The sequence below is a fragment of the Natator depressus genome, chromosome 2 (genome assembly GCF_965152275.1).
Source record: "Natator depressus isolate rNatDep1 chromosome 2, rNatDep2.hap1, whole genome shotgun sequence".
Taxonomy (NCBI): domain Eukaryota; kingdom Metazoa; phylum Chordata; order Testudines; family Cheloniidae; genus Natator; species Natator depressus.
Genome location: NC_134235.1, coordinates 186,819,880 through 186,845,203, shown reverse-complemented (window position 1 = coordinate 186,845,203; position 25,324 = coordinate 186,819,880). Strand labels below are relative to the sequence as shown.

At 43.6% G+C, this 25,324-nt stretch overlaps 1 protein-coding gene across 6 annotated transcripts in view; it reads left to right on the top strand.

Annotated features, from left to right (window-relative positions):
• NEK11 (NIMA related kinase 11) overlaps positions 1 to 20,889 on the top strand; it is a 155,790-nt gene extending 134,901 nt beyond the window's left edge. For 3 of the 6 annotated variants that reach the window (XM_074945571.1, XM_074945569.1, XM_074945570.1), the window contains exon 16: positions 20,135 to 20,886. In XM_074945571.1, the coding sequence (XP_074801672.1) occupies positions 20,135 to 20,330 (196 nt within the window). In that variant the 3' untranslated portion in view covers positions 20,331 to 20,886. Of the gene's footprint in view, positions 1 to 20,134 lie in introns of all 6 variants that reach the window. The other 3 variants (XR_012638255.1, XM_074945572.1, XM_074945573.1) reach the window with 3 other exon arrangements.
• The last annotated feature ends 4,435 nt before the right edge of the window (positions 20,890 to 25,324 follow it).

The window sequence follows — 25,324 nt, the reverse complement described above, 5'->3', positions numbered from 1 at the left end:
AGAATGCATATCTTTTTCTTTTGATCCTGAAAATATCAAAAGGAATAAAAACATTAAAAGGGAGAAAGGACTATCAATGCAGAGTGTTTCATGCTCCTTTACAAAGGTATCCGTGAACACATACAGTGAGTCCGTTGAATAGAAGTGCAGGTGAGAATTCAATAAAATGTATATGGCTAAAAAGAAAGGGCTCTTATCCCCCAAATTTTAAGTAAATTAAGATCCTAGAGCACAGCAGTAAATGCCTCTTATTCAGTTCCCAAAGCCTTGCACACAGCAGCATACCAGGATCAGGCAAAAGACTTCATTATCACCTGCTGAGTGTAAGTAAAATTGCCTTTCAGGCAATGCAGAGAAAGGCACTTGGTGATATTTTTGTTCTGGGCTTGTGATTGCTCCTAGCACTGTTGGTTTAGATTCATGAATAGTAAGTGTATGTGCTGTTTGTGCTTGTGATGTTGGCATTGAATGTGTTTGTTTCTCTTGAAAATTCAGAAAGAAAGGTCAAGTGACGTCATCGAATGAGCTCCACGTGGTCTTTAAGATTAGCATCTCAGATTACGCCTACGCTAAGGCACAGGTTTTCTAAATTATTTGGGCATGTTTCCAAAGGATTGGGGTAAGGAGTCTAGTAGGTTTGTTGGGTGGATTTTCAAAAGTGCTTGTCGCTGTCCTAATGGTGCTGCCATTGGTATTTTACCATTTACATTAATGGGAACAGCATTAAGCCAATGCTCCAAGTAGAAAAGGGTCCATGTTCAAAAAAACACCACTATGTTTGGTGCTTGCCGGCGCCCACTTTAGAGGTTGATAGTTGAATGGACACTAATTACTGGAGAGGAAATACACCCTGCCACTGCCTGAGCCATAACTGATTTTTGCATCTGAATCGAGGACACCATTCTGCAGTGCTATTAGTCCAGGAACTTTCATGGGCACTAAATTCTCTCTCATTTAGCATGTCTGTATTGTAGTTCAGCACTTTATCTACATTTTTAAAGTAGTAATTTCTTCATTGTGACAACAGGAGCTTTAAAATATAGTCGCTTTTTTTTTTTTTTTGCTTCCAGTGGTCTAATCTTACGAGTCATTTACATACACATCCTCTCAGTCGCACGCAGACTGAGGGCTTGTCTTCATGAACAATTAGGTCGGGACAAGCTGGGGTGGGAATCTATCCTGCATCTGTCCATGTGGATCCTCTTGACATCTATTAACAGTTTGGTAATGCACTATGATCTAATCCCGTTTCAAAGAGGACCAGATCAGAGTGCGTTAATGAACTATGAAAGTGCCCCCACTTGATCCACGTGGACGTTAGTACGCGGCCAGCTAGTGCATGGTACTTTCCCACTCCAGCTTGCCGTGAGCTAAATGTTTGTGTGGACAAGCCCAAAGTCTCTCTCACACATAGTTTAAAGATGCACTTCTTTTTCTGTTAATTATGTAGGCTCTTAGTCAACAAAGCAGAGAAACATAAGCCTCACTTTAAGCACATTACCATCAGTGGGCCTGTTCATGTACTTAAAGTTAAACACATACTTATCTTTGTGTCTTCGATATTTTAATTTTCCTGGTTGCTTTATAAAAAAGTAGGGCAAGATTGTAGGTTAGACTGCATGCCTAAACAGGAGCGTAAGAGGGAGAAAGAACTGCCCTTACACAGGTTACCCAAACCCAGGATTCTGGCATGTAGGAGTGAGTGGGTGCTGCAGGCCTGGTACTCCATCCTGGCTCTTGCCCACCCCTGCTGTGTCAGCTGCAGAGCCAAGCTGGTAAAGAAGAAATTCTGTATGCCAGGTGACTAATAAATGGTTACCTTCTTCTGAAACAGCTGCCTGTGTTGTTGTAAACACTCGCTGAGAGCATTGCAGCCTGAAAGGGTACAGTAAACAGGACTATGGCTTGGCTGGATTCGCTGCAGGTAGCCATGGAGTGTGACAGCATTCGCTGGTGCCAGAGGCCCCATCTCAGAGTCTTGGGGTATGTCTACACTGCAACAAAAAAAAAAGAAAAAACCATGGCACTGAATCTCAGCGCCCAGGTCAGCTGACTCAGGTTTGCATGGCTCTGGCTGCGAGGCTAAAATTTGCAGTGTAGACATTCAGGCTCTCGTTGGAGCTTGGGCTCTGAGACCTTGTGATGGGGAGGGTCTCAGAGCCCAGGGTCCAGCCTGAGCATCAACACTGCAAGTTTATAGCCCTAGAACCCAAGCCGCACAAGCCACGGGTCTTTTATCAAAGTGTAGATGTACCCTTGGAAGCCACGGGCCTGCCCCCACAGAGCTACATCGTTCCTTAGGGCACAGCATGCTAAGGGGTCACTCCCAAGAGACTGGTTACAAGCTGAGTCATACACCAGACCCGGTGACAAGCCCCTATACAAGAAATACATCAAAATGCTTGATTAACTCCAGTTTTCTCTAGAAGGAAATGCATTACCAGTGACTGTCCCATTTCCGTTGAGTTCATGCAGAGTCACACACAGAGCGACAGAAACAGAATTAACACACCTCAGGATTCACATTTCCAGTATAATTTTTATCCTCCTGCTGAACAGGAAAAGCAGTCTGTATTTTGAGTCTGAAATTGTCATCTTTGAAAATGTGAAGACTATGCCTTCTGTGCACCCAAATAATGCAGAGGGATGCCTTTCATTTAGCTTGTTTTTCAGCTTTATGGCATCTGCCATTGTTATAAATAGGAACCTATAAATAATACCAGACATTTAGTTTGTGATTTTTTTATTTATTTAGCAGGAAGCATAGGCAAATACTGAAAAAACTGAATGAGTTTAATAAGGGTTGGAACTGATCTGCAGTTTTAATTATTATACTGTGTTCAAAGTAACAGTAGTTCGAGGTGTTCTCATGTAAATGCACTTAATGAGCTACCCTTTCTGTCCACAAGCAGGCCAAGTTTCTGTCTTTTTTGTTTATGTGAATGTGATGTTCCCAGATGGTTCCATACTGATAATTTTGGAAAATGAAATCACACCTTCGTACCAAATACAAATCTGCTCCAGAGCCCAGTGCAATCAGTGGAAATACTCCCATCGAGCGGAGTTTTGGTCAGGCACATATGTGCTGTAGTACTTAAAGCATTCCTGAACTATTCCCCCAATATATATCACTCAGCTCTATAGCCTAAGTGACTTGGTCGGCCCTTTGCTAGTCCTCCGTACAAAGGGTACCAACACAATGAGTACTAATTAGCCCCCTTGATTGCTCTCTCAGGAGAGGTGCCAAAGAATAAACCCAAGTTCAGCAAAGCATTTAAGAATGTGCATAGCTTGATGCACAGGAGTAGTCCCCTTGTCTTGAGTCAGACTAGTCATGCTTACAGTTACAGATATGCTTAAGTCCTTTGCTGAACCAGCCACTAAATGTGCACAGCGATCAAACTTGCACTCTCACTTGTAGGGACCGCTCTCGCAGGTCAGCCTTTTATCTGCAGACTGTCCTCAGGGCAATGCAGGGAAGCTTACATTGCTCCTCCTTTCGGAGCTATATCTGTGGATAAAGCGAGAACGTCACTTTATAGGGCTGTCACCAGAGGTGAAAGTAAGCTGGTAAGAGCTGGTGTGCCGTACTGGGACCGGCTTTCCCAGACAGCAGTTTAAATCCCTGGGGTAGCGGCAGTGGGGCTGCGGTGGGGATTTAAAGGGCCCCGGAGCTCCAGCCGCTGCTACCGCCCCGGTCCTTTAAATCCCTGCCTGAGCCCTGCTGCCTGAGCCCTGGGGTAGCGGCGGCGGTGCTCTGACGGGGATTTAAAGGGCCCCCAAGCTCCAGCCGCCACTACCGCCCCGGGCCTTTAAATCCCCTCCGGAGCTCTGCTGCCAAAGTCCTGGGATAGCGGCGGCGGGGCTCCGGAGGGGATTTAAAGGGCCAGGGCGGTAGCGGCAGCTGGAGCCCTGGGGCCCTTTAAATGCCCGACGGAGCCCGGCTCAGGGCCCGGCAGCAGGGCTCAGGCGGGGATTTAAAGGGCTCGGGGCTCCGGCAGCCACTACCACAGCGGAGCCCCAGCCCCTTTAAAGCTCTGCCAGAGCCCAGAGCCCCAGGGTAGCGGTGGCAGTCGGGAGCCCCCAGGGCTCCTCAGTGATTTAAATGGCCTGGGGCTCTGCTGCAGTAGTAGCAACTGGAGCCCTGGGCCCTTTAAATTGCCCCCGAACCCCAGGGCTCCCAGCCACCTCTGCAGCTGATAGCTCGGGGGTGACTTAAAGGGCCCTGGGCTCCCAGCCGCCATGACCGCAGCTGAAGCCCTGGGCCCTTTTAAATCAAGATTTAAAGGGCCGGGGGATTTAAGACCCTGCCTCGTCCGGTTAAGGCCACGCCTCTTCAGGTTGAGGCCATGCTCCCTGCTCAGGACTCCAGCGTACCGGTAAGTCCTCTAACTTACTTTCACCCCTGGCTATCACTTCCACACTTTTTGCCAGCACTAAATTCATGATGAGTAAATTTAAAATAAGTGAAGGTGGCAGTCAGAGTAGGCAGAGGAGCACAAGATCTAGAGATCCTACTAACCATGGTGCAAAAAACCACTATTAAGCCTTGGTATGTTTTCTTGGGAAAATAAAATGAGCTAAATGAGTCCTGGGACTCTTAACAAGAAACACATTCTAACCTCTAAAAGAAGGCAATACGCTTTAGTGTGTGTATGTGTATATATAAAAAGAAACCTTGTTCAGATCCTTTAAATTTCTTAATTGAGCTAAGAGTTGTAGCCCCATGGTATATTTCACTATCTCTTGCTGCCGTGAATTGTTTATTGTGACATTTATTGTTTATAGAGGAAGGTGAGCTTGAACCTGCTTTAAATACCCAAGATCATCTGTATACAGTCTGATAATGAATTACATTTCACTAACGTACATAGCACAAATTAATACAAATATACATTTTAAAAGCTCATTTTAAAGAAATGTCAAGTAGCCCATAACGTTCACAACATTAAGGAAATTGTACGACTGTTACATCTTATTTTGTATGAAAAGCACGGATTTTTTTCCTTGTTTTTCTAATGCTGTGCATGCACAATAAAACACAGATTGAGCTATTCAGATTTCAAGCTTGAAAAGGCTTAATAAGACAGTTGATTTTTGTCAATATTTTGCAAATGTGAGAATGTTTTCGCACATCATTAACGATAGTCTATTTCAATATTTAACATATCATTACAATGTTTAGTAAACCCAACATTCTGACCCTGCAGGATTTACAGATATGCAAGAAAATAATTTAGCTAGCTAAAATGTAAATATTGTTCATTTGTTCACCAGGGCCTAGTTAGGACTACAAGTGCATTCCTATTTGCGCCATCATTTTTGTCTTGCACAGATATGTTCACTAAGTTGTCTAATACTACAGTGTTTTCTGAAAGGAAAATCAGTGTTTCTTTTTCTCGTACATTTCTCGCACAATATATTTTAATTGTCATACTGTGCTATATTAGTTGCACATCGTGCAGCATATGTAAGCCATTAAGGTGTAAATCTGGCCCTCTCCTGACACACACAAGATATGGAAGGCCCTGAATACAGCAGGACTGGTATACAGTAGTTCCATCATGCATGGTGGGGGCCGGAGGGTGGGGTCCTGTGCAGGATGTCTGAGTACCTTCATGAAGAATATTTGGGGAAGGAACTAGCGTATGCGGAACGATGGATGGGCATCTCCAGAACCCTCTGTAGTATTGCACAGCAGCCAAAAGGACTACTGCAGTCTTGAGCGTGCAGTAACGTCCGAGGAGTGACCACTGCTGCTTTGCAGCTTGTGGGAAACTGTACTGCCTTTCCACTCCCTTCATAGACCTTTCCCGAGCTCAGCCCATTTTGTCAGGTTGTCACTTGGATGCAAGCTTTGGGAGCAAGTCCTCAACACGTAAACTGTGCTCTGTTGACAAACGATAACATTGGACATGGACAAGGTATATGTTAAAAGCAGCGGGCATTCGTTAGAAGTGAGGTAATTCATTAAACAAACACGTCTGCTGATTGTTACCAGAAGGAGACGCTTGATACTAAAAAGAGAAGCTTTACCAATAGGAATATTGCAAACATTGTCTCGGGCTTTTTTATTGCTATATTGATTTCTGTGTGTACAGTGTTGAAGATGCAAATATTGAATAGTGAGGCATTCCTCAGCTATAAATGCAAGTACACGTCAACTCAAGGGCAATTATTATGAAGTCAGACGTGGTTCAGGGAGGATTTTAAATTTGCAACATACTACCTGATACTAATTAAAGTAAATATTGGATTTTGCTATTTATATTCAATAAATGTAAAAAAATCTTTGTTAAGTTGTTAATGAAAATATTTTTAGGCAGTGAAGCTATGTTCAATTTTTAGGAAAAATTTCAGCTGGTAACATTATAGATTTGGTTAATATAATTCATTCATTTGTATGCCATTTCTCCATTTTTCGTATGGCTGTATTGTTTTACAGGATCCAGTGAGAAGTTTCCTTAGCACATTGCTCTCCTGCAATATGCTTGCTATTACTCATGACAAGCCAAGTCCAACTTTTTGTTAGCTGACTCCATTAATCACTCTTTTGACATGACTTCAAGTATTTACAGCTTTGACTGAGTTGGCTCATTTGTGACTAAAAAATAGGTCGTTGTACATCCTGTATTAACTTATGGTGCACGATACCAAAAGATGATTTTTCCATTGTTCAAATAATTGTCTAGATTGATGGCACTGTCTTGTTAGTTAATTAAATGGATAAGTCTGTTCGTCCCTTCCTTTTTCTGATATTCAAATTCTAGTTTTTTATGCTTATATGGGAATTTAATTTAAAAAGAAATGTTACTTTTTGTTTCTGGTAAAGGATATATACAGAAATTTCACCTGCTTCTGAGAATATAATATGTCAGCTTTCAAACTAGTTTTTTATGGGTAGGTCCCTGGGCCACAGAGAGACCCATAGAAATCAAGTCACCGTTTAAAATAAATAATAATCAGCTTTTACCCTCAATGACCAAAAAGTGGTATATACAATTCTGCAGTTATTACCCTATTTTAAGTAAATCTTATGTGATGACTGTTGGTAATTGTTGACTTTTAATGGCAGTAATTGTGTGGTGTATGGAAGGAAGCTACTATTCAGACATATCTGCATCTGGTCTAGTATAATAAATACAACAGACATTAATAGGCAAAGTAAATTGGGTCAAAAATCTGTCTGTCTAATGTGTTCAGAATTTTTGCTTCATCTGGCTCAGAGATGGATGCTGTTGGACTGACAACTTATAGGAAGTCTTTGTACCTGTGACTGTGCTAAATGCCAGAATATTTACTAAATTAATTTTACCCAGGCCTCAGAATGTCAGCAGGTTTAGAAACAGTTTGCAATCTGGGGACTGTTGTCTGATCTTTTTTTTTAAGGCTCTGGACTGTGTCAGTTGTTACTAAGGACCTGGATACTAACAATTGTTTCAACTAAATCTAGAAAATAGATAAATACTGCCTGATTGAAATGGCCCCATGAGTGAAATTCCTGGGTCCATTAAATTATATATAATATTCTTTCTTGCTCAGCAAATGGGCAGTCCCTTAAAATGACCCATCTGAAGAAACAAGGTGGGTGAGGTCATATCTTTTCAAATCTTTATTGAAAAAGTAACATTCTAACGAGTTACCCAGGGTCTTCTGTGCTACAACTATGCTGCCTATTGTATATGGTACAGTTTAGTAGTCTTACTGCAGCTGTCTTCAGCACTAGAACAGAGACAGATAATTGCTTTCAGCACTTTCATATCTAAGCATTGCAATATAATGTATTATGTTAATCAGTTATTGACCATTTTCTTTACTGATTTTTTTAAATTACTTTGTTAATATTAATCATTGCTATTCAGACCGAGATTTTGTGTTAGGTGTGTAAAACTCATTTAGGGAGTAGAAACAGTGTATCATTGAACTATGAGCCCATCAACAGAAATGTTCTATTATCCATCATTAAGGCTACGTTTTAGTCATGGGTATTTTTAGTAAAAGTCATGGACAGGTCATAGGCAGTAAACAAAAATTCACAGCCCGTGACCTGTCCATGACTTTTACTATATACCCCTGACTAAAACTTGGGCCAGGGGGCCACGGGTGCTCTGAGGGGGTGGGCCAGGGGCGCTGTGGGTGCTGGGGAGTGGCTCAGGACCCCTGATGGTGCTGGGGGAGAGACGGGCAGTGGCACGTGGCCTAGGACCCATGGTATGGGAGGGGGCGGGTGGCAGTGGCACACAACCTGGGAACCCCACTGGTGCTGGGGATGTGGTGGGGAATGGGTGGCAGCGCACAGCCCGGGAACCTCGGGCAGCCCCTGAGCCAGCACTGGCCGCTGCAGAAGTCATAGAGGTCATGGGAAGTCACAGAATCCATGACCTCTGTGACGGACATGCAGCCTGATCCATCATTATTAAATCTCACTCTGGAGCTTTTCCACCACACTCGTACATGAGCATATGTGCGCTCTCTCTCTCTCTGCTATGTATTTGCTTATGTCTGTACTTTGCTGAGTCTTATAGGATTTACCAAAACAGACCTTGAAAGTACATGGCAGCACAAAGCAGCTAAAATGTAGTGGAGTATCTGGCTTTTAGCTACTACTAGTACTTTTCTGAAGGGGAAGAGCTAAGGGGAGAACAGATCCCTAAATGACAAGCCTGTGACAGGAGGTGATGAGACGAAATCGTTGGTATGTGAGCTGGATTCCAGCACATGGCCTAAATCAAATGGCAGGACATGTTAAATGATTTTTTTGTCCTCAGCACTGGATGTGGAGCATGCAGGACAAAATAAAGATCTATTGTGTCTTTTCAATGAGTGTTTTATAATCTCAGAATTCAGGACTCTGCCAATAGAAGGTGCAGTACCACAGTTAGCTTTCAATTCACACTCCTTTCAAGAGCAGGTGTCAGCTTCAATTACTGTTCTACAAATTCATTTTAGTCAGTTAATGAAATCCTCTGGAGAATCATATTGATATTATTCTCCAGCTGTCTGTCGAAAGCCTTATATAACATGTTCCTTCTCACCCCATGGGAAAATTTGTTCCAAATATGCTTTAGACTTCACAGGTTGTTCAAGCAGGGCATCAGAGAGTTGTGTGTTATCAAGTTATGGTGCCATAATGCAGGAATTATGAAGTTATTAAGGATGTGTTATTAAAATGATCATTGCATCTTCATGCGAAGAAATTTTCACTCGACAAAACAATGAAAGTCAAAATCCACTGGGCGTTGAAGGTGAAGGTATATGCTAATCTTCCACAATTAAGGTTTTGTTCTTTTTGCTATTAAATAGTATCTTCTTGTCATTCCCACACAACCTTTTGTTCCCAAATGCTTGTCCTTGTGTATATTCCACGCTAGGTGTGTAAGCCCCCCCCACACCTGATATGGGAGATTTTATTGTTAGTAGTGTCCATTTGGTCTGCATGCATACCCTGACTAGCCTCGTGCCTCATTCCAAGGGTATAAACTTTGGGGTGCGGCAGGACCAACCACCATTTGAGTTTCTTCTTACCACCCTTGGCCTTGGTGTCCGCACTTCTTCAGCTTAGCTCATAGCCTTTTGTAACTAGTATTTTAGATCGCTTTCAGTACAGTTTTTTATATATATAGTACAAGGTGGTGGAATATTGCCCTTTGGCACTGACACTTTAACAGTCTATATAGTTTGAGGGAGTTTTCACTTCCATCATGACTCCCCTCTCTTTTTGTTGTTAGCTCCAGGCCAGTTTTCCTTGTAATACCCAAATCCCCCAGCTTTCAGTTTTGTGCATCTTGTGAAGGAAACTTTCCCTGTAATGATGGTCATACATCCAGCCTTTTTTGTTTGGGGTTAGAGCCTGTTTTATAATCAGTACTGGAGAGGCAATCGGTGAAAGTCTCATATGCCACACCACTAGATGGGACTCAAGTTCATTAGAGACTTGTCGGTCCTCTGGTACCATACACCTAATTTATACTAGGGCAGGTGAAGGAGTGGGGCCCTGCATTAGGAATGTTCTATGGGATGAAGTGCTTGGTACTGGCTTCCATGGCACCGATAGTTTGCTTGGTGGCTTAAAAAAAACTATGAATCTATGAGCCTCAACTGATTTAGCCCGGGCCCCTATTTTAAAATGTTTGATACATTTTAATATTTGATCCCAAGCTGCATTCTAACATTGCAGCTACAGACCTAAACATCAGCTGAGTGCTTTTGTTTTCTATGCCAAGAAGGCAGTTTAATGCTTACATGGAATTTGACTGAACAGTTTGCATTTTACAATAACTGAATTTCCTACAACTTATTCAGAAGCAGTGCTGAATGCTCACTAGTATGGTATAGATGACGTATTATTTTTGATGTCTATCAAATATATAACCACTTTCATCCCCATTTCATTATTCTGGTATCTCATATTGTTACTTCAGTCCAATATATAGACTAGTAACCCAAAGTACAGTTTCTTAAAGGGATTGGTGAAAACTACTTTGTTTTTAAAAGCAAACAGTGCTGCTCATTCTTCTGGTGGAGGAAGAAAGGAGAATGCGATTCAGTGGTTGCTATGATGCTAAATGAAATTTTGAAGCAAGAAGCTGAAAAACACCTTAGCTGCAGATGTCTGCCATAGTTGCCTCACACAGGGACAAGCTGTTGAGCAATACTAGCCCAGCTGTTAACACCCACAGAGGAGTGCTGACGCTAAGCATTAATCTTACTTTGCGGCTTTTGTCAGTGACACATAGTGATAGATATATTGTAATTGATCTCCAGACCAGCAGGAAAATGTTAATGGACAGGTAGTAATGCAGTCTTTTTCTATAGCCAAGACACAGATTCACAGGCTGACTAGTGGCAACTTCCACATTAGCCACTAGGAGAAGGTCTGTAAACATCACAGATTGCTGAGATTACACCATTCATATATTGTAGAATACTGGTGAATCACATTAATGCCAGAGAGAGATCCACTGCAAACCATTGCATGGCACATTAAAAAAATGTAAAGGCCTGGCATCATAAATTCTATTTTGTACATTTGTTTTCACAGATGCGGCCTCGTTTTAATTTGATAAGTATACTGGTAAACATACCATTGGGCCAGATCCTCAGCTGCTGTAAATTGGCTTAACTCCATTGACTTCCATGGAGCAAAACCAATTTGTGCCAGGTGGAGAGCTGGCCCAGTATATTTTGTTAAAGTAACAAAAGCCTATTAATATAAGACCTCATTAATAGCACTGCGTTATTAATGCTTTGTCATCTCTTGGGGCAGGAAATGTTTTTTGTTCTGCATTTGTACAGCATAGCACATGACTAGTGTTCCTGAGTGCTATGCTAATACAAATAACAATAATGATACTTGGCTGAAAAATAAAGTGATGACACCATTACGGGGGAGAATTATTGGAAATGAGTGAAATAATAAATAATGCAACAACAGTGGATGCCAGATTATCAGAAAACAAGATCCACAGTTGTGTGCAAAATATACGTATGTGCACATACCCCTTTGCCTTTGTGACAACTAACAGAATTTTCCAGATCACAGGCCCTGGTTCTCATGGGGGACTTCAATCACCCTGACATCTGCTGGGAGACCAATACAGCCGTGCACAGAAATCCATGAAGTTTTTGGAGAGTGTTGGGGACTTCCTGGTGCAAGTGCTGGAGGAACCAACTAGGGCCATGCTCCTCTTGACCTGCTGCTCACAAACAGGAAGAATTGGTAGGGGAAGTAGAAGTGGGTGGCAACCGGGGCAGCAGTGACCCTGAGATGGTAGAGTTCAGGATCCTGGCAAAAGGAAGAAAGGAGAACAGCAGAATATGGACCCTGGACTTCAGAAGAGCAGACTTTGACTGCCTCAGGAAGCTGATAGGCAGGATCCCCTGGGAGGCTAATATGAGGGGGACAGGAGTCCAGGAGAGCTGGCTGTATTGTAAAGAAGCCTTATTGAGGGCGCAAGAACAAACCATACTGATGTGCAGAAAGAAAAGCAAATATGGCAGGTGACCAGCTTGGCTTAACAGAGAAATCTTCAGTGATCTTAAACACAAAAAGGAAGCTTGCAAGAAGCGGAAACTTGGACAGATGACTAGGGAGGAGTATAAAAATGTTGCTCAAGCATGCCAGGGTGTAATCAGGAAGGCTAAAACACAACTGGAGTTACAGCTAGCAAGGGATGTGAAGGGTAACACCAAGGGCAAGTCATGCCTGACCAACCTGATTGCCTTCTATGATGAGATAACTGGCTCTGTGGATACGGGGAAAGTGGGGGACATGATATATCTTGACTTTAGCAAAGCTTTTGATACGGTCTCCCACAGTATTCTTGCCAGCAAGTTAAAAAAAGTATGGATTGGATGAATGAACTATAAGGTGGATAGAAAGCTGGCTAGATAGTCAGGCTCAATGGGTAGTGATCAATGGCTTGATGTCTAGTTGGCAGCTGGTATCAAGCAGAGTGCCCTAGGGGTCTGTCCTGGGGCCGGTTTTGTTCAACATCTTCATTAATGATCTGAATGATGGGATGGATTGCACCCTCAGCAATTTTGCGGATGACACTAAGCTGGGGGGAGAGGTAGATACACTGGAGAGTAGGGAATGGGTCGAGAGTGACCTAGACAAATTGGAGGATTGGGCCAAAAGAAATCTGATGAGGTTCAACAAGGACAAGTGCAGAGTCCTGTACTTAGGACAGAAGAATCCCATGCACTGCTATAGAAGAGTGAGGGGGGATTTGATAGCAGCATTCAAATGCCTGAAGGGGGGTACCAAAGAAGCTGGAGCTAGGCTGTTCTCAGTGGTGGCAGATGACAGAATGAGGAACAATGGTCTTTAATTGCAGTGCGGGAGGTCGAAGTTGGATATTGGGAAAAACTATTTCACTAGGAGGGTGGTGAAGCAGTGGAATGGGATACCTAGGGAGGTGGTGGAATCTACATCCTTTGAGGTTTTTAAGGCGCAGCTTGACAAAGCCCTGGCTGGGTTGATTTAGTTGGGGGTTGGTCCTGCTTTGAGCTGGGGGTTGTACTAGATGACCTCCTGAGGTCTCTTCCAACCCTAATCTTCTATGAGTGTGACCGCCACAGTGCACACACAAAGTGCGCATTTAACTTTAGACACTCAAGTGCCTTATTTGAATGCATAATTGCAATAACTACCTGCACAAATGTAGTGCAGACTCCCATGCATGTGCCTCAATGGGACTTGACATGGATGCAAAAACTAACTCTAGCACACTTTGATACAGGATCAGAGTTATAATGAGGATATTATTGATAGCAGCTCCCAGTGATCTTGATTCTGGTGTCAGACTGGTTTTTACACCAGTGTAAATCTTTTGATTTCAGAGGCGTTACCCTGATTTTTGAAGTTGGATAGTAAACTACATTTGAAATTTTCTGTCATAGATTCCTCTCTCACCCCCCTACAATACCCTAGGAAATATACTTTATGGCAACTGCCTTCTCCTAGGATCTCAAGCCCAAATGGCACCTAATGATCTCTCTCGAAGAAGCAGATGTTAACATTTTTGACACATGCTCCTTTGTTGTCAGCCTTTCAACACTTGTTGCCTAATCCCATTGGTATGAATTTTATACAGATTAGCTTTCCTGGATGCTAATTTATGTGCTCTCTCAACCTAAACAGAAAGGATATAGTCCACAGGTCACATTTATTAGCACCAGCATGGCTCCTGAGGTGCCCATTTACTTCATTTCACATCTCTAAATCGATGGGAGGGGCAAAGAATTAACCACGTTCCTTTTGAGAGGAAGCGAGCAGTCAATGAAAGGATTGATGCAGAAGGAATTACTTCAAAATATTTTCTCGTTAATTTATGTTAACCGTTAGAAGTAAGTGCTGTAATATTGCTGCAGAAGATGGGTTAAAGTTATTTTCAAAAGGAAACCCTATTTAACTCTTTGAAATCAGCGAGCACTAGCTAATTTCCAAGGTTTTAATTTCTCCATTAATGAGTGACAGTGGCAGGGAGGAGTGAGGCTTTCTAGCTCTTGGAGACAGGGATGAAGCAAATCTCGTACCTGTGGGGCCACCAGACTGGCCCCATCCCTGGCCCCATACCCAGACTGGCCCCATATACTGTTTCCCATCTCCACCTGCTGGCAGTTCCTAACCCATCCCTTGTGTCAGGAATCAGCCAGGGAAGACGACAGAGCTGAAGAGCAGGTCAGAAGTAGGGATGAACAACATGGAAGAACAAGGTGATAGCAGGAGTGAGGTAGGGAGGAGGTGTTCGGTTCCTGTTGTGTGCGAGATCAAAACAGTAATACGTTCTTCAGTTAAGGAACCTTTGACATGAGCTGGGGGCTGATGCCATCTGTAAGGCCTACAGTGCATAATTCTATGATTTTTGGGGACTCCTTTATATTCTACTGAGGCTACTTAGTGTTTCCAGTTACATTCAGGAAAAAATAAATTGCAAACAAAACCTTTTTTCATAATTTTAACAGCCATTACTGCTTTCCAAGGACAACCAGAATTCACATTAAGAGTCGTTTAGAATCATGTCCCTTCTGGGCTCTTAGTACTCAATGCTAATATAACAGGGTGTTGGGTGATGTTGATTGTCCTCTGGACACGCACTGAACAGTCCCATGATATTGTGCACAAAGTTGTTTATGTGCTGTGCCCTTCCCCAACTCTCTCCTTTCATTATAGTGCTGACAGTATGAGGTTGTTGCTGCCCCTTCAGCTAGTTGGGTTGTCAAGTTAGGCTTAAAAGCAACACCAGGAGGGCTACCAGCACGGCTTAGCACTGAAGCGGTTCATGTATAGAAGAGGGGAGTTTGATGCCCATTTCTGAACATTTAAACAAATATTTGTAAGGAAAACAGCTGCACCTTCAGTGGAGCTTGAACGCCCCACATGTATGCGAAGTGGTGCAGCTTAAAACCCTCATGCCAACACCATGGTGCTACTTAGAGTTGCCAGGTGTCCAGTTTTCGACCAGAATGCCTGGTTCAAAAGAGACCCTGGTGGCTCCAATCAGCACTACTGACCGGGCTGTTAAAAGTCCGGTCAGTGGCGCAGCAGAGCTAAGGCAGGCTCCCTGCAACTCCTGGAAGCAACGGCATGCCCCCCTCACCAGCTCCTACACGTAGGGGCAGCCAGGGGGCTTCATGCGCTGCCCTCGCCCCAAGCGCCGATTCCACAGCCCCCATGGGAGCTACGAGGGCAGCGCCTGTGGACGAGGCAGCGCACAGAGCCGTGTGGCTGCGCCTCCGCATTGAAGCCGGAGGCGGGACATGCCACTGCTTCCGGGAGCTGCTTGACGTAAGCGCCACCTGGAGCCTGCACCCCGACCCCTTCTCGTGCCTCAGCCCTGATCCCCCTCCCACCTTCTGAACCCCTCGGTCCCAGCCCGGAGCTCCCTCCCACACCCTGAACCCCTCATTTCTGGCCCCACCCCGGAACCCACAGCTCCAGCCCAGAGCCCATACCCCCCTCCCACTCCGCTGCCCGGAGCCCCCTCCCACACTCTGAAGCCCTCGGCTCCACCCCCCCCAGCCTGGAGCACCCTCCTATACCCCAAACCCCTCATCCCCATCCCAGAGTCTGCACCCCCAGCTGGAGCCCTCACCCCCCACACACACACCCCCTAACCACCTGCCCCAGCCCAGAGACCCCCCAGCCAGAACCCCCTCCTGCCCCACAAATCCCTCATCCCTGGCCCTACCCCAAAGCCTGCACCCCCAGACCGAGTCCTCATCCTCTCCCGCACCCCAACCCCCCTGAGCCAGCCCGGTGAAAATGAGCAAGTGAGTGAGGGTGTGGAGAGTGAGTGACAGAGGGAGTGGGGAGATGGAGTGAGTGGGGGGTGGGGGCCTCAGCAAAGGGGCGGGACATGGGCAGGGCTTCAGTGGAGGGGTGGGGCAAGGGTGTTCGGTTTTTGTCTGAGTAGATACTTGGCAACCCTATGGCTACTGTGATTCCTCCCTCTGTGAGACATTACAGCTCAGCCCTGTAATGGCAGAGGGCAGCTCCTGCCTACCATTGAAGGGATAGATTAGATCCATGAGGGTGCTGATTCCCAAGGTGCAAGTGTCAGATGCAATATGTGACAAAGGCCCAATAGGAGGGACACCAAAAGATTTCTTTTTGCTAGAACCTTTAAATGGTTTCTGAGTCATTTCTTTAGTATATGGGACTTTTTATTAGGTTGATGATATTTTCTCTCCATTGTAAAGAATTTTTAACACTAAAAGGTACAGGCCATCAAATGTGCGGAACGTGGGTATCTTGGGGAGTAAAATGAATGACAGCCCTCCAGAGGAGGGACACTTGAGACTGAGAGGTATGTTGAGAGCGCTAGTACAGTGGCCCCAGGAGAATAGATACTACCAATTTATGTAAATATATTACAAATAAATTAACATGTCAGATAAAGCCCTCAAGATATATAAAGAAACCTTATTCAAGAACGCCTGGTTGCCAGAATGAATTTCTCGGGCAAATCCTCTAGAACAGTAGCATCTGTTCATTACTGAAATACTGACAAAGATACACAAATGCCCTTGGGAGGACAGGCTGCACTATAAAACTGCTGCTAACCGTAATCAGTTAGGGTTATATTAGCAAATTTCTGGAATTTCTGCAAGGGAATCCCATTTGGCCTGCTGCTATTTTGGCCAACTGCAGAAAATCATTGCTTCTAATGGGGGAAACCATGCAACTCTGATAGTAAAACAAACAAACTCAGAGAAGATTAAGTTTGCATGCTTCAATGTTCAAAAGAAAATAAATGACAAATATAGGGTTGCACATGCAGCCACAACTCGTATAACTCTGTCCCGCTGTGCGGAGGTATTATGATGCAGTCTCATACAATCACATACTCTTGCTCAAATGATACACTATCAGTTATTTACTTTAAAAAAAGAACTTGATTGCACCTGGAGCAGTGGTTTCCAGCGCCCCTTATGAGGGATTCACCCCCCTCGCTTAAAATTATTCAGGCTGGATGCTATGCTGTATGTTTCAGCATACTTTTCAGGGAGAAAGTATAAATATTTCTATCACAATGACTTTTAATGCTGTATTAGGCCCCCAATCCTGCAATGAGCTCTGCATGACTTCTAAAGTTGGACAGTTTTAAATCAGCAGCTCAGCATAACTTATATCCAAAAGTTTTAAGGGAGCTCGGTGGACCAATAATATTGATTTTCAGTAAGTATTGGAACAACGGGGAAGTTCCAGAAGACTGGAAGAATGCTAATGTTGTGCAAATATTTAAAAATGGCAAATGGAATGAGCCAGGTAATTATAGGCTTGTGTCTCAGGGTGCTCACTCCCCTTGGACAGTGCCTCCTACTGGCTGCTCTGGGAATAGTTCTCTTCTAGGTCCGACACTTCCCCTTGCAGTCGCTCCACCTGTCCTCTCTTTCACTCTGTGGCCCCTTTCTCGCACCGAGGGCTGCAGGTTTCCTTTTTGTGACAGCCCTCTGGCCAGGTCACTGTTTGGTTTCCCCTTCTGGACCTGCTGCCCTGGCACTACCACTTCATCGGTAGGGGAACCTGGGCCTGCCCACTACTCCAGGTTCTAGCCCAGGGACCCTGTGACATGCAGTCAAGGTCTGCTCAGTCCCCAACCTCACTGTTCTTTTCCTGGGCTGCTTCCTATCCACCTCCCAAAGGCTTTCTTCCCACCCCTTCTCTCTGAGTATGCCCTTCCCTCAGAGTCAGTGTGCGTCTCTTTCCCTGGGTTCCCTCCTTCCCTCTCTTATGCACAGAGGGTAGCTGCAGACTTCCTCACTGCCACCATTTCTCTTTCCAGCTTCCTGGCTTTATATTAACCCAGCCACTCCTGCTCAACTGAGCTCCACCTTCCAATCAGGGGTTGCTTGTCCAGCCTAAGCCCCTCACATGTGGCCTGTCTCTCTAATTGGCCCTTTCTCAACTATGGTGTGGGGTGAACATCCCATCACAGTCTGCCAGTCTGACATCAATCCCAGACAAGATAATGGAGCAATTGATATGGGACTCGATTAATAAAGAATTAAAGGAGGGTACTATAATTAATGCCATTCAACATGGATTTATGGAAAATAGATTCTGTCAAACTAACTTGATAGATTTTGATGCGATAATAAGTTTGATAATGGTAATAGTGTTGATGTAATATACTTAGCATTCTTCAAGGCATTTAACTTGGCACTGCCTGACATTTTGATCAAAAAAATTAGAAAGATATAAAATTAACATGGCACACATTAAATGGATGGCTAACTGAGGTCTCAAAATGTAACTGTGAACAATCATTGAACAGGTGTGTTTTTAGTGGGGGTCCTTCAGGGATTGGTTCTTGGCTGTATGCTATTCAACATTTTATTAATGACCTGGAAGAAAACATAAAATCATCACTGATAAAGTTTGCAGATGAACAAAAATTGGGGGTGTGGTTAATAATGAAGAGGATAGGTCACTGATTCAAAATTATTTGGATTGCTTAGTAAGCAATATGCATTTTAATATGGCTAAATGTAAATGTATACATCTTGAAACAAGGAATGTAGGATACCTACAGTAGAAGGGACTCTATCCTGGGAAGCAGTGACTCTGAAAAAAGATCTGGGGGTCATGGTGGATAATCAGCTGAACATGAGATCCCAGCGTGATGCTGTGCCCAAAAGGGCTAACACAATGCTTGGCTGCATAAATGGGAATCTCAAGTGAGACTAGAGAGGTTATTTTACAGCCGTATTTAGCACTGGTGTGACTGCTGCTAGAATACTGTGTCCAGTTCTGGTGTCCACAATTCAAGAAGGATTTTGGTAAATTGGGAAGAGTTCAGAGAAGAGCTATGAGAATGATTAACATGCTGTGTAGTGATAGACTCAAGGAGCTCAATCTATGTAGCATCATAAAGAGAAAGTTAAGGGGAGGCTGATTACAGTCTGTAAGTACCTACATGGAGAACACGTATTTAACAATAGGCTCTTCAATCTAACAGACAAAAGTATAACACAATCCAGTGGCAGGAAGTTGAAGCTAGATGAAATCAGACTGGAAATAAGGTGTTAACTTTTAACAGTGAGGGTAAGTAACCACTGGGATTACTTACCAAGGGTCGTGGTGAAGTCTCCAATTTTTAAAACAAGATTGGATGTTTTTCTAAAAGATCTGCTCTAGGAATTATTTTGGGGAAGTTCCAAATCTGTGTTACATTAGATGATCACAGTGGTCTCTTCTGCCTGGGAACCTATGAAATCTATAAATGGATCCACATGGATCTTATTGAAGGCTCTAGGACTAAGTTTGTTTTCCAAGTGGTGCTACCTCCCTTCTTGGTCATCTTTATGAGAAAGCTGTTTTGTTCAAAAGGTAAAATGAATAGAGTCCCCTCTGCAAACACATGCACCCCAGCACATGGGTTTATGACAGCCTAAAGAGGAAAGTTACTACAAGATCCTCTTGTTATAATATTGGTAGCATGACACCGACCATAGCCCTGTCTGTTACTTGTGGATTTTTACATGTATCATTAATTTTTTTTTTTTAATCAATGAGTAATCTTACAATGGTCAACTGGAATCTTTGTGTAAGTCAGTATTAGGTAACCATGAGTGTATTTTTCATCGCGGAAGTACAGAGAGCCCGTCTGATCAAAAAGGGAGGGTGTTGTTATAGTAGAAGAATAATGTGTGTTCAGTTCTCATTGCATCTTGTGCAACAGTTTTTTGATAAGAGTTTAAGGGATGATTTATGAATATTGCCACTGGCAAATTGTTTAATGTATTTTTTTATAAAATCCAGAGGCTGTAAATATGTCTGTATGAACTGGAATCACTGTAGAATGTGTTATAAAGTAGTTTATCAAATTAGACATTAAGAGTGAAATCCTGGCTTCATTGACAACGATGACAAAAGTCTCACTGACTTCAGTAGTGCCAGGATTTCATCTCAGGACTTTTGTTCATATTAAAAATGCCCATAGGGAAATTCCATAATGAGCTTTGTTCTATGCAAATGGTGTACATAGTTACACTTTGATCTTAAGCTGAAAGCCATTTTGTTTTAGCGCTACAGTAATTTACCAGATGAATGTCTCTTGCTACATGTTTCAATATGTAAAATGGATTAACTTGTGAGTAACTTTTATGTAACATTTTTCTGTAGATCAGCAATTCAGAAGCTGGGAGCAGAAGTATTTGAAAAGGTTTACAGCTATCTCAAGAAAGCAAGACAGCAGAATGCAAGTGAAGACGAGATCCGGGAATGTCTGGAGAAAGTGGTTTCTAGAGCAAGCGACTGTTTTGAAGTGGATCAACTTCTCTACTTTGAGGATCAGCTGCTTGCCTTAGCTCCAGTGTAAAATGTACATCAGAAATGGACAACACTGGAGATATGTGAAAATGCTGAGCTACACCCTTACAGGCCAGCAGACAAGTACTGTATTATTGGGTGTCAGAAAGGTGTCCATCATGGTGACAATCTTTTTTCCCCATTTGTTTTATTGCATCAAGAAGTGTATTCCCTTAGGTCCAGAGTTTTCACCCATGGGTTATTCCCATTGACTTTAATGGTGCATGATCAGAGTCCCTGTGAGGTCAATGGGAGTTTTGCCATTGATTTCTATAGTAGCAAGAGTGGGCTTTGATCCAGCAAGACATTAAGCACATACTTAAATGCTTTGCTGGATTTTGCCTTGGACAGCAGTATGTATATATGAGTGTGTTTGTGTGTTTATATACACATACGTGTGTATATATGGTTACTCAATTATCAGAAATCACACATTAGTTATTGCTTTGTTGAAGGCCTGTATTTCACCTGAGTGCCCTTTGAAAGAGCCATGCAAAAGAGAGAGAGAGAGAGAGAGAGACATGAAGCCCAACCTGAAGCCTGCTGAAATCCATGAAAATATTTCCATGAACTTCTGTGGGTTTTGGATCAGGCCCATAATGTACAACTAGAAAAATAAATCCATTTTAGCTTGTTCACAGATCTTGTTAACTTTTTATCTCCATATTTATGTTGCCTGTTCTAAAAGCACAACACTTGTAGTTATATCAAATACCCCTCACCACGCTCATCATAACACCTTACCTTCTCTTCCTAACATTTTCCCTTTTCGTTCTGCATGCTGATCACCTTCACCGCTACTTGTTAAACTCTAAACACAGAATAAATGCCACACTGTACAACAGGTTCTCATATGAGCCTTGGGCCAAATTCACTTTAGACTCCCAGCCCCCATTGGACTCCTCACATGGCCTGTTCATGTGCAGCACACTGCAATCCTTTAAATGTACTCAGGCGGGGAGTGGGCAACAGTGGCCTTCAAAATCATTGCAATTTGATCTTAGGCAGGCCATTATGGCTGGGAGCTGCAGCTACTTAGCACCTCTGGAAAGAAGGTCACCCACTAACTTCTCTATGCCTCAACTTGCCAATCTGTAAAATGGGAATAATGATACTTCTTCTGGTGTGTGGCTTCTGATGGCATAAACAATGAATTAGGTGTTGGTATCTATCTCAGTGATTGTAATAACTGGTGTGGTAACACACTTTTATCCGTGCCGAGCAAAGTGTTGTGTATGATCATAGTCCAGCGTATATCAGAGGCAGTTGATAGCACTCTCAGAAAAGAGCAAGCTGGTTTTCGGAAAGGGCGTGGATGCAGAGAGCAGATCTTCACTCTATGAAACATAATAGAACAGTGCTTAGAATGGCAATGGCAACTCTACATAAATTTCATAGACTTTGAGAAGACTTTTGATAGCATTCACAGGAGCAGCCTATGGCGCATTCTGTGGGCATGTGGAATTCCTTTTGGTATAATCAACGTCATCAAACGCTTCTATTTCAACTTTACATGTAGTGTTGATTACAGTGAGCTCAGTTTTGAAGTCAAAACAGGAGTACGTCAGGGGTGTGTCATGTCTGCAATCCTCTTCAACATTGCCATCGACTGGGTAATGCGGCTTACAACAGAAGACATGTCAAGAGGCATTAAATGGACACTCTTCTCATCACTTGAAGACCTGGGCTTCACAGATGATCTCGCTCTCCTATCACATACCCAACAACATATACAAGAAAAAACAACACAACGCATTCAGCCAGCAAATTGGACTGAAAATCAACTGAAATAAGACAGATATCATGACCTTTAATATTGGCTCACCATCACCAGTACAGATAGAGGATTATGTTCTCACCAATGTAGAAACATTCACATACTTGGGCAGCACCATTAGCTAGGTCGGTGGAACAAGCCAGGACGTCCAGAAAAAAAAACAATAAAGCCAGGAACACCTTCAGGAGCTTAAATACAGTCTGGAAATCATCAAAATACACCACCAAAACCAAATTCAAGATTTATCAGAGCTGTGTACTTTCAATACTACTTTATAGTGCAGAATGCTGGGGAATGAGAAAGTATGGCATATCCAAACTGTCTTCATTGCATACAACCTGCCTTAGAAAAATCTCCGTATCTTTTGGCCCAGAACAATCTCAAGCCAAGATCTATTGACACAGTGCAGCCAAGAGGATCTGAGCACCATCATTGCCAGGAGGCGTTGGAGATGGATCAGTCATGTGCTTTGGATGAAAACTGATTCCATCACCAGAATAGCAATAAGATGGACACCTGAAGGCAAGCAAAAATGAGGCCGCTTGAAAACAACATGCTGAAGAGCTGTGGAAGCCGAGCTGAAAAACCTGGGGCACAGCTGGGGAACCACTAAAAGACTTGCCAGAAACAGACGGGAGTGGAGGAGCTTTGTCACTACCCTAAACACCAGAGGTGTAATAAGAACATGATGATGATCTATCTATCTCTATCATGGTAGCATCATCCAAAGACATCAAAAGCATCCATCCACCATCAAGAGGATCAAGTGGGCAGTCCATAAGCAGATGGCACGCTTTTTCTCTTGAGATCCCCAGGGGCAGGAGGGGGAGCTCAAGAAGCTCCAGTGGTAAGATGCAAGTTAAATTGCCTGTGAGCACAACATATCTTGTAACAAGGAAGGATCTTTTGGCTCATATGGTTGTTCTGAGGGGCATGTGAGTGCTCATCCAGAGAGACTATGGGACACAGATCTGAGTTGTCTATCTGCTAAGAAATGCACCAGCAATCCAAAATATATTCCTCACCACCTGTTGCTGTTCCTTAGAAAGGTCGCGTCTGATGTATTGTCTGAGAGGCTCAACTATTTTAGAGAAGGGACATCTTGACTTTGGCTAGCATGTATGATGTGACTTTGAGATGAAATTGTGAAGTAAGCTGTCTTGATAGTTGGCTGTGTGCAGTAATGTGGCCAGGGTCCTGCCCTCACACCTAATCACGGAAGGAGCAATGTCAGACGAGACAGGAATGTTGGACACTGGAGTCGTCCGGGTTGCACCAGTGATGATGCAAAGGGCAGAGTGGATCATTGAGTCCAACTTTCCACAATGACTTCTGGACCTCATGCTGCCACACACTATTAAATAGCTGCAATAACTAGAGCTTTGGTAGATGTCCATAAGGTTGCAGTGCCAGCACCTCGCGAATTGCCACCAAGCCTGCAGAGAAGTGCAACGCTTGATTTTAGCACATCTTCTTGATGTGCTGTCGGAAGGACAGAGAGTAGTCATGCTTTATAATGATAGTGGCCCGCCTTTGTAAAGTGCTTTGAGATCCTTGGAAGGAAGGTGCTGTAGAAGTGAAGTATTATTAGTCCACTTTAGTATTAAAACAAACTGCAGAAACAAAGAATTTGCCCACATAGCGAAACAAGGTAAGGCATTATGATCCCTCCAGAACAAGCCGATCAGAGTTTTTATTAAGAACACAGATCGGGGTGGAGGCTGACCTCCAGTGTGAACTTTCAAAGTAGGGGTCCAAAGTCCTGTTTCTCACTTGTGGTGATTAGTGACCATACACTGAAGTCGTGGCTCTAGGTCAGGACGGCTTCATGGTCCTCTTACATTATCTAGCATGGTACATATGGCCTCCCTCGCCACAGTGGCTGGTCACCTGTTTCTGTTCCTGCACATCATTTCTATTAAACCTGTTAAAAGCTGAAGTACCCAAAGCACAGGCAGCAACTTTCCCCAGGATATGGGAGAAATGCCTGGGGCCTGCAAGAGCCAACTAGCTAGAAAAGCAACCAGTAAATAATTTATATATCGCAATATTCCTGGGGGGCATTCTGCGCCAAAAAATTAAAAATTCTGCACCAAAAAATTAAAAATTCTGCTCCCAATATTTTAAAATTCTGCAAAATTCTGCCGATTTTATTTGTCAAAATAATACAACATAACCACACCAGTTTCAATTATTTTGGTAATTTGTTTCAAAATATCTGTCATCAAGCATGTCTGTAACAATACAAAAATTCCCCCAGGAGTAGAGAGTTAAAGAAACCCCTATGACAACCCAGTTCCTGTTTCTCTGCTCCTTTCCCCTCCCCAGAGCCCAGCTGGGGGGCCCCTGCAGCCAATATACCCAAATGCTCTCCTCCCCAGAGCCCAGCCATGGGTCCCCCAGCCCAGACACCCACCCCCTCCCCCCAGGAGCCCAGGGATCCAAAGGGAGAAACAGCCTGATGCTTGGTCCCAGGCTTATGTGGTGTTTCCTGCATGCTGCTGTCTCTTTCCCTCAGAGCATGCTGGGAACCGCAGGTGCCAGGAACCCTCTAGCTCCCTCCCTGCAGCAGTGTCTTCTATGTGCAAGCTGGACTCTGCCAGGTCCAGCAGCCCCTAGTGGTAGCTAGCAGCACTGCAGTCCATGACTGTGGGGGAAAGGAAATTCTGCGTGCACAACATTAATTTCCACAAAATTCTGCATTGCGCAGGGGCGCAGAATTCTTCCAGGAGTAATAGCAAGAAGGAAGCCCAAGGAAGACAACCTTGCCTGCTGTACATATCTCCAACTGGCTGTGGTCCAAAGTAAGTTACTCCAGCACCTTGAAAACAGACTCTCTAAGTAATAGATGGCTTTTATGAATGCTGAATATTGGAGTCATCAACCCTTTTAGAAAACAGGTTTTTCCAAGAGCAAGTGAAAAAGAACTGCATGTGGGTGTACCACGCCCTCTGGAGCAGTCAAGCACTTAGAAAATCATTAAGGGTCTAATCTTTGAAGTTTGGAAATCATGTTTTGTCCAGACCACCAGTCCTCAGGCAAACAATCCCGCTCTGATGTGAAGAATTCTTGCTTGACGTACATTTAAAAGAGATCATAATGGCTTTTAAAGCTGTTTTGGTCATTTTCTTATCCCTGTGGGGGAAGTGTGCTCCAAGTCGCAGTTTGAGCTCTGAGGATCTCTTCACCTTCTCCTCCATCACAACCAACTCCCACCCTCACAGGCC